This window comes from Morone saxatilis, unplaced genomic scaffold, assembly GCF_004916995.1.
Source record: "Morone saxatilis isolate NCDOM2014 unplaced genomic scaffold, NCSU_SB_2.0 Contig2, whole genome shotgun sequence".
Lineage (NCBI taxonomy): Eukaryota > Metazoa > Chordata > Actinopteri > Moronidae > Morone > Morone saxatilis.
Window position 1 is genome coordinate 14,389,208 of NW_023339762.1, and position 10,344 is coordinate 14,399,551.

A 10,344-nucleotide genomic window follows, 5' to 3' on the forward strand; every position below is an offset into this window, starting at 1 on the left:
GTATATATTATTATATTTAGATAACACTGCTGGGTAAAGCTGACTGCAGACGGCCCAGCCTACAACAGGCTCTTCAACTAACCGTGGCTGTCTACAAAAGGCCAGAAACTACCGGGACTGTAAAAAAAAAAAAACTAAACTGAAAGTAATGGGGCTCAGTTTCAAGCTAAAAAAAAAAAAAAAACCGAGAAACAGTCAGCGGAAATGTTTGTATTGCCTTCACGTTGTTTTAAAGTCCTCGGTGAGATGAGTTAACGCTTCCTCGCTGTGAGGGTCGTTAACGGATCGACCGTTGGCCGCCAGTTGAGCGACAGTTGAGTGACAGTTGGCCGCTACTTCACTCATTAAACACGATAAACGAGCTCCGTTGCGAGCCGTTAGACAGTTACGGTAACTTCCCTACCTGGTGAAGCGCTGTCAGTCCGTCTATGTTGGCGTGGTTGATGTCAGCTCCCTGCCGGAGCAGCGCTGCCACCTCCTCCCGGTCTCCGGCGGAGCAGGCGGCCATAAACACGGCTCCCTGGGCGAATCGAACCTTCGCCCGCCGCGTCCCGGAACCGCTCACGGTTTCCCGGGCCTCCCAACCAGTCTGATCCGTTTCCGAGCCCAGCCATCGCTGCAGCTGATCCTGCCGTCGCTGTTTGGCAGCTTCGGACCGGGAATGGTCAGTGGCCGCCATCTTCCCTGGTCTGTCCCGGACAGATTCAGCTCATGGTACGAGGAGAAGCGGAGTGGATGGTTTGGATTGAGCCTCCCCGGGCTGCGCCCCCTGGTGGACACGCTGGAGACGAACCCGTGAACTTCACAGCGAACTTCTGACTGAGTGGCAGTAGTATGCTGCCTTCAGTGGTACTCGGAAATTCCTACGTCAGGGGGAGGAACCGTGTGTTTTCTTTATAATAAATACTGCAGTGACATTTTATTCTCTTTTATATAACAGTCTACAAAGAAGACAGTGTATATATATATTACAAGTGTCACTTTCTTATAGTACTATGGTATATTTCCTTTTATTTTAGGTGACACAGGAACTATATCATTTTCAGATTCTCCATAATATTTGTATTCATAAAGTTTGTATTTGTTTGTATTTTGTATTATATAATGTGTTCATGTGCTTCGTGTTTTTATCTTGCCTTTTGTGTACTGCTGCATAAAAAGCAAGTATCCTTTGGGGACAAATAAAGTAATTGATTGACTGATTATTTTTAAGATAGACTTGATTACACACATCATACACACACACGCACACAAAAATACGGGTAAAATAACTTGTCATCATTCACAATTTAGTGCAAAATCTATATAGTAATACAGACTAAGTGTGACTGTGAGAGAGTCACAACAGTTTACAAAATTTGTGGGGAAATAAAAGAGTGAAATTATAGAGAGCGTTAATAAACAGGATATTTACCTAAAGACCAACATAATATGTGTTTTGCACCAGATAGCCACTGAACAGAATCCATGCTTTCCAATCTTAAACATCAGAGGCCAAACTTATAAGACAAAACAGAACAACATGAGCAAATCCCCATTTTCCCGACAGCACTTGAAGGCATTGTCACGTAACCACGCAACGATAATGGCCAATGTCGTGCGTAGAAATCTCTGTCATTTCCAAATCCACTTCAACAAATATTGTTTTCTTTGTAGTGAACTTCTCTCAGAGTTTATCACTCACAGCCCATCAAACAGCTTTCGCAACAGACCACAGCTGATAAGACTGTGTGATGAGTTGTGTTGTGATTTGTGAGCAGGGTGGGGATTCCCGATATGCGCCTCTGGTGCTGACAGCAGTGTTGACTGTCTGGTCTCCTTAGTAAATCCTCTTTGTTGTAATGACAGTATTTGTTACAGTCTGTTTTATTTTGAGTTAGTAACTTAAATTAAAGGACTTGTTTGATCCAGAGAAGAGCATAAACTGTGATTTAAGGGGGGGCAAAACAAATTGTAGCTTCTTAAAACAAAACAAAAATAGTCACAGTATTTGTTTATATATTGTTTATAGCTTATGCCTCAGCATTTTAATGTATAGTTTATCTTAGAGGCCTGGTTTTTGATTTATAAATTAGTTTAAAATGTACAAATCAGTAATAATAAACCTAGAGATCTGCCTCTACAAGCACAGTGAGCATGAATTTCTTTGAAAACTGTGAAATCTGAATATCAAGTACTGAAATCTAAGAAATTAGATAGTTGTAGAGATTCATTCATATCTTTCAAATACATACTTCTATATTTAAAAAAAGGAACATAACTTGTTGGTGATTAATACAGAAGTTGCAGATTTTACCTTTACAGTTCCTAATTGTTCTAAGAAGGATTTAATGAATAAAATAACATTACATTTTTTTTTAATTGTGGGGCATATAATAGCTTAAATTAACCAGGAACTTATTTAATCTTTTTTTTTCAACCTGAATTTCCATATTCAATATTTCACACTGTTTATGCTAGTGTTTTAACTTCTGTCAAACTGTATCCTGCACTAAAATAAAAAAAGCTACATTATTTCTGTGCTTTACACTCACAAGCATGAATCAACTAACTATTTGTCATTCTGCTTTGATCATCTGGAAACCCCCCAAGAACCCTTTCAGGTCCCTGATCCACTGTTTGGTCACTGTTACAGATGTGTACTGTTCCCTGCTCTGTATGCACTCTTCACAGTAACTCACGGCTCTTCTGGGAACATTGTTGTTCACATACACAGCAATGAGGAAACACTCATAAGCTCCAGTTAATGATAAACAATACCAGTTTATTTAATGATCACATAAATATTATTCCCTGCAACATTTTGACAATATATTAAATTCACTTGCAATTATGTCACTGGACATTAAGGCACAACTCAGCGCTTAATCACACAGTTTCTACACAGTACAAGAGAAGTATTTAAACAGGTTGATTATTACCTAAGAAACTCATCTGATCAAATAGTGTTATCAAGTGCAATTCAGATTAAACAGATTCTTAGACAGACAAAATCACATATTTGATTTACTGAGAACGCATTAAAATGTTACATTTGTAATATAACATCAACATCATTGTCAAAAGATGTTTAAGAAGAATTTCACTGCAATGTAGATTTAAAAGAGTCGTAACTTACAAAGTAAATCGAGATGATAGAAATACGTTGCTACGATTGAGAAAACAGAGCAAAGCTGCTTTTTTTCATATAAATAATTGTAAAGACATAAGACAACATAAAGTATTTTGTTTCACAATACTGCATTGACACTTGCATCAAATAAATGGAGTAACTACCTGTAACAAACAGATCGGTGCATCCACTGTGCTCCCTCCTCCAGTCAGTCTCTTCCACCAGAAGTAACTTGGAGCTAAAACCGGATGAAGCAGGAACACTGTGCTTAACTACTGGTCTGACTACATTCCACTATAAACATAAACACTCGCCTATTTTAACCATGTTGCTTCAAGTGCACATTTTTGTTTGCTACGCCCTGTAATTCAAGTTTGTGCATGACTGTCAGTTTAAATGCACTTCTGTTGACAGACAGACATATTGTGTCTATGTCTAAACTGTAGCTAAAGACTTCTTTCAGTGTCATGCATTAGGCAAATATATTAATACACACTGTAAGTGTAAAGATACATTTTTACTATTTCGAACCCCTACAAAAAGGGGCTGGTTAGATTCTTCCTGGCAGCTTAAAATATGTAAATGTAAGGGTGTAAACAGATATTAAAATCTGCTTTAAATGTTACTGGATCTAGATTAAGTAAGTTACTCCAGAGCTGGAGCAGGTGGAAGACAAACTCTGTGCATTGTGAGGCCTTCTGGGGAGAGGGTGGGCGGAGGGCTCTCGTCTGCTGACATCGGTTCGGTTTGGAAGACGCCCTGCAGGTCCATGTTGATAAACAGCCCTCCAGACAACAGCTGTCGCTTGTACTCGTCGAGACGCATGAAGACGTCCAGGACTGAAGAACTGCTCCCGTTCACCCAGGTGGGAAACAGGCTGGTGGAGCTGAGCTGGGATGGGAGGGACTGGTAGTGGTGCAGCTCCAGCTGACAGAAAAACCTAGAGTACATATTAGCAGCATACAGTGTGAAATATGACGCAGCTGAAGTTGTTTCACTCAGCTATAATCGATATTTTTATATTTAAGTATCAAATGACAATGTGAAAGGGTTTGCCTTCTCAACTTAAATGGTCCAAGTGGCAAAAAATCAATTATTGCAGGTTTATCCAGGTCCAAACCCAGCCACATTCACATACTATAGATAGCAGCTAGCAGCAATATGACGTTTAATGTATTCTGTAATGACTGGATGTTAAAAGTTGCCATAAAAAGACAAGTATGACCACAGTAAATGTACATTACAGTATATGGCAGAAACTGAAACTGTAAGTTGTACGTGTGTAACCTACCTGGCAGACACCTGCTGGGAAATGCTTTTGGAGGCCTGGCGAAGGACATGTTGTAGGATTTTGAATACTTGCTCTCGAATCCACCCAACATCTTCTTGCACATCTGGCAGCCACTCCAGAAGTCTACACAACCGATATAACTGCTGTTACTCTGCTGTTACTCAAATGAGTAGGCCAGTCCAGTATTTTCTGCCACTAATCAATAAAAACATTCTCAAACTATAGAGCAATGACTTTTGGTGTACACAACTACATTAATAAGACAGACGTGGACATACAGAGGAAGTATTGTGCTGTGATAGTATTCTGAGTGCATATGAAATAAGGAGGAAATGGGACCAGATGTAATTAAGTCGTACAGTACCTGAGAGTCATGGACAGAGCCGACTCCAGAGGGAGAGTGTAAGGGAGCATCATGGCTGAGGCCATCCTGATAGGAAGGGTGTTGCTTAGCGACTGTGTCATGCTCCTCCTCTCCATGCAGGCCTCAACTAGAGCTGCAGAGGGAGGCAAAGAGGATCACAACGGTTACCAGCAACTATTCATAGAATTAACTTGCTTCACGCAGCACTATTCATGAGTGAAACTGACACACAGAAGTTGTGCTCTATTTTAATCTGTTTGAAAAGGGAAAACTACCCACAATTCCAATGTTCCAATACCAACACATTCATAGGCATTACCTCAGAGGATGAAGCTTTATATCTGAACTGACCAGCATCCAAAGCATCTTATAGTGTTTATTTTTAACTTTTATTTATTCAGGGAAGGTTCACGGAGAGGATGCCTCTCCATCACATGTGCACAGTTACACACATTAGCAACAGCTGTGGTCCACTGGCATGAACTTAAATTACCCGAGGTCAGCCTCAGTCTTTACAATATACCCCCCTGTGGCTCAGAGGTTCAATACACAAATCAGTACATGGCTCCTACAGACATGATGTGTCCAAATCAAGTTTGGTGATTTGATCCTTCATCCTACTTCTACAGATAAATACCCATTAAAGATTTAAAGTTTTGGAAATATATGACTTTCCCAGGACAGTGACAATAGTAAGATATAAGGCCCTTCCTCTCATTTGTTCTTCTATAATATGTTACCTTTGTGCAGGATGGGTGGAAGGTGTTCGAAAAAATGCTCTTCTATTGAGGAACTGCTATGAACCATCACTGCTCCCTCCTCCAAGGGTGGCTTTTTCTCATCTTCGTCGCTTTTATTGTCCTCCTCCTCCTCCTCCTCCTCCTCCTCATCAAAATCCTCATTTTCTTCCCTATTAGCTAGCAGGGGTCTGTCTCTGAGAGGGCCGTTTAAATTAAGCAATCCTGAAAGCAAGACAAATGTGGTGTGTTATCTGTGAACAATGGTGAAGTCATTTACTAAAGGACCAGTGTGTAGGATTTAGTGACATCTAGCAAAGAATATTCAATATATTAAGCTTATTAAAGACCTGATTATTATAAACAGAGCATAACATGATTTGGAGTATGTGTGAAAACAAAGTACTGTTTCTTACCATTCTTCTTTAAAAAGTGCAGAGCATCTTTATATCCCTGCTTACACATGGACTTCATAATCTGCACTCAAAACAAACACATACATCCATCTCTCATGAGTCAAAGAAGTCCACTTAGTTCACTCCAGTTCATCTGAGCCAATCAATTCATCTGTAGATATGTGTTATTGTGTGTGTGTGTGTGGATCTGGATGGTTGTAATCAAGTGACCTACCATTGGGTCTGGGGGGAACAGTGCCCTGGAGACTCTGTAGAGGTTGGTGAGGGTGAACTGGATGCTTGTGTTGGTGAATCGCAGCTCGTGTATGTTGGTGGAGGTGTCTCTGGGGCAGATGTCGCTCTCTCCAGAGAATGGCGACACCGTGATGGTATTTTTCAGCTCATACTGAGGCAGATTGTCTGAGATTCCTCCGTCCACATATCGCTGTAAGATGATAAAAGATAAATATTAGCATCACAAACAAACAGAAACAGAAACACTCTAATTTCATACTTCATGCATTGAAGGCAGAGGTGGGAACTAACTAAGTACCAATATTTTATTACTGTTACTTAAGTAGTTTCTCAGCTATTTGTACTTTACAACTTTTTACTTTTATTCCGTACATTTTTACACAAATATCTGTATTTTCTACTCCCTACATCCTTACTTTAGTTTTTAGATTTTTATTTTTTATTTATCAATATTGGACGCCATCCCAACATCAAAACCCCTGTTTATCACGCAGGACAGACATAATATATCGAAAACAACATAAAAGATGTAAAAGACGTAACAAGACATGACAGAAAAGAGAGGGAGACTCGACTTTCCAGTCAGCTTTGTACAGAAAGAGCCAACAGAAATATCATTCAGAGAAACCGAGAGAGTACTTTTTACATTTCAGAACCGATACTGTTTCACTTTTACGAAGACAAATATCTGCACTTCTATTTGAGTAAAGAACGTTTGTATGTTCGATTGAAGGGCTATCCATCAAACAGGATATGACACTGGTGACATCATATCCTGTGTATTGATTAATGTCTGTTTTTATTGAAGCTGGTGAACTTTTAAACTTGCTGTGTGTGTCAACAGATAAGAACAGAGTGACATCAGATTTTTGAATCCGAGCCACTGAGGGGAGAGGACAGAACAACCTTAAAGCCCTTGTCAACATGGACACATTTGGCTCTGCCACTCTCACAGTTTGGTCACAGGCCCCGCATACACACAGGAGCATATAAGCACTTAAAACCCATAACAGAGGCCACACAGGGAGGGTGGGAGCGCTGACATTGCTCAATAATGTTTACCAGAAAACCTTTGTGCTAGAAACATGTCCAGCAAAAAAAAAAAGAAAAAAAAGAAAATACAACCTTCCCCTTTAGTGTGAAACAAACACTAACTCCTGAGAAATTTTATAATCATTGTTTCCACCCATGTGCCCACAGAACAAACACATTTCTCAGGAGGGGAGGGCTTTCATGGGGGCAGTTACAGATGAAAAAAAAAGTGCCAAACGTGACAACCACTAAACACAATGAGAGGAAATACCGTACATGGTTCAAGGTAGACTGGTCATTACACCTCTCCAACAGCAATAAGTAACTACAGCTCTTAAAACCCACAATGTTTATAACGGTGATTTCTTTTCAAATATATATCCTATATTTAACGAACGATGCATACATGTTAAATAAAACTGAATCTACTCACCACTCCTTGCAGTGTGGGGGGAATGATACCACAGTACACTGGGATGTAGGCACTGCAGACACATGCCTAGTTAACCAAAGAGATAATATAAGAAACATAGAGGAAGGTGGAATTAACTTGGAGTGAGAAGACATTGTAGATATTAGTTAGGTGATATAGTGATAGTATATTGGTATTACAGTTTAAAACTACATTATACTTACTAATTATCACAATGTCATGATATAACTTGTGGATTTTGTCATTACATTACTGTAGCTGAGTCAAATAAATAGTCACTGTTTATCAGTAGGGTTGCAACTAACAAATATTTCATTTTTGATTCATCTGCAAATTATTTTCTTTGATTAATTGATTGTTTTGTCAGAAAACAGTGAACAATTTTACATCTTCTTTAAATGTTTTTCTTTTGTCTGACCAACAGTCCAACATACAAATATATTTAGTAAACAACTAAATAAAACGAGAGATGAGAAAAGCAGCAAATCCTCAAATTTGAGAGGAGCAGATTATGTTTGGACAATTTCACAATCAATCGACTAAACATTTCAGCTACAATCAACAATCATAACCACATTATCAATAACCAATCCTCAATATATAAGTGGTTCTGAAAGCACCCATGGACATCCTCCAGAATACTGTCACATTATCAGTATTGAGGGATTAAATCAGCTGTACTCTGACATCTGATTTTATTAATATCAACCAAATGTACTGCAAAATGCTGAAGAAAATATACTCGATGCACACCTGCACCAGCTCCTCCTTGCTGTCGAAGTGCGACACCAGGACATTTTCTCCATCTGTCACTCGGGTAAGAGAGATTCCTAACCGCCCGTTGGCCTGATTGTGACAATCAGCTGGCAGAGTACGCTGCAGCATGTTACGCACAATCTTCACCAGGTTAAAGGAAGGATGCATGGGTCCGAGGAAACGCTTCCTCGCCTCTTTGGCAACATCGATGATATTCGCACCAGCCTCTCCTGCAAAGACATTAAGACAATGTTACTATAAAGTATTAGATAAAGAGAAGATAGATACTAGAAGGAAGTTCCTGGGATGAATAACGTTCTTCATGCAACTGTACTCTGTGTACATAATAAAATCAGGAATTTGTTTGACAAATGTGACAAAACAGCAACATAATGAAGTACTGTGGTGCCGTAGAAATGTACTGGCCTACAAATCTTGTTCTCCAGATGTAAGAAAACACTTGTAGAGACGCCAACAAATGTCACATCATGATTTTAATGTTTTCTTTCAGTGAAAATAAAAATTGTGATTCTAAAACCATCATTCCCACTGATCGGGGCCTGCGATATGATTCACAATATCATCAATATGATGTATATATTTTTGTACATATGGTGCCACTAGTTCAAATTAGCCACACATTAAGTAGTGATGCTTGGAAATGGGACTGTCTTCTACACTGTGGTATTGCTACTTTTACTTAGGGGAAAGATCTGAGTACTTCTTACATCACTGATCAAGATGCTGCTTATATGTTGCTTTAAACCATTGCAAAAGGGGTCATTATGTTGTTAAATTTAATGAAACTTTACAGTTAATGTAACTTGTAACACACTTTGTTTATAGTGTAATCTGACTACTTCTTCCACCACTGGTAATGACACTGATATATCTCCAAAAACAAAGCTACATTTGCAATTTACAGCACAAGCAATTTCAACTTAAAACCTGAGTTTAGTACCACAGTAGTCTGGTATCAGAGCAAACACTGGAAAAAGACACTTACCAAGACACACTCCAGTGACCAGGGCAGTGGCAGTGAGGGCTCCAGCTGATGCCCCATATACGTGCCTGGCATTGTGCACCAGGAAAGGAGCCTGCTCCACCAGGCAGCTGGCCACACCGATGTGGTAGATACCGAGAAAGCCGCAGCCTGCAAACGAGATGTTCCACGGAGAGTCTAAAGGAAACATACCGGTGACCGTCCGGGAGCTCGGTCAAGTGGGGCTAAGGTCACTGGCAGCGATAACACCGCTTCCACCAGCTACAGTAAAACACAAAAGTAAAACAAATCTGCCGCTGAAGTTGAACACACTGTTTATGTTGTATTAATGATGCCTCTTCTCATGCTGACTTAGTGTTAATTGACTTTATCTAGCTACTAACTATCTGTTTTCTTCTAGCTAACAGGAGAAGTCACTGTTTTCGTTGCAGGTACCGTCGCTAAGTTATTATTTGTCCTCCTTCATGCTGTAGTATAACCCCGTTACTAAAATGCTCTAATTAGAAACTGCTCTGAGCTGGTTAAATAGTTCTCCGAGAGCCACGGGGAGTTGTTATTTCACCTTCGTGCTCGGTGTGGGTTGGGGAGGCGGGCGCAGGGTCCAATCACAATCGACCCCGCGAAGTAAGGCGACCAATCACGATTGAAACAGCTGATGAATGGACCAATCACAGCACACATCGCTGGAACTGATGAGCGGTCACCCTCTTCGCTCTGACGGCTGTCATATTAATGTAGGTTCTCATTTTGTACAATTAAAAAATGAATAAAAATGACAAAGAAAAGATAATGATACATACAAATGAGCTTATTTGAATCCTGCGATCCTTCGATGTTTTATAAAACACAAAATTAACATGCAGAAAATCATATGACTATTAAAGAAAAGAAAACTACTACCGCGAATAAAATGAACTTTGCTGCATGTCGTCCTCTCTCTCGGCCCCCTTTCCTGTCTCTCTCCAG

The 10,344-nt window shown here is 39.8% G+C and overlaps 2 protein-coding genes across 4 annotated transcripts in view; both read right to left on the reverse strand.

The window, feature by feature from the left end:
- Positions 1 to 779, reverse strand: part of zmp:0000001167 (protein phosphatase 1 regulatory subunit 12A) — a 10,081-nt gene extending 9,302 nt beyond the window's left edge. For all 3 annotated transcript variants that reach the window (XM_035665491.1, XM_035665492.1, XM_035665490.1), the window contains exon 1: positions 404 to 779. In XM_035665491.1, coding sequence (XP_035521384.1) covers positions 404 to 679 — 276 coding nt within the window. In that variant the 5' untranslated portion in view covers positions 680 to 779. The remainder of the gene's footprint in view (positions 1 to 403) is intronic.
- Positions 780 to 3,667: 2,888 nt separating this feature from the next.
- On the reverse strand, positions 3,668 to 9,922 carry pnpla2 (patatin-like phospholipase domain containing 2). Its single transcript, XM_035665718.1, has 9 exons — positions 9,382 to 9,922; positions 8,373 to 8,605; positions 7,620 to 7,685; positions 6,135 to 6,344; positions 5,921 to 5,981; positions 5,508 to 5,729; positions 4,768 to 4,900; positions 4,404 to 4,526; positions 3,668 to 4,052 (listed from the first exon to the last, which is right to left on the reverse strand). Exons 1-9 carry the CDS (start codon positions 9,566 to 9,568, stop codon positions 3,758 to 3,760), a joined length of 1,530 nt encoding a protein of 509 aa, XP_035521611.1. The 5' UTR covers positions 9,569 to 9,922; the 3' UTR covers positions 3,668 to 3,757.
- Between the last annotated feature and the right edge of the window lie 422 nt (positions 9,923 to 10,344).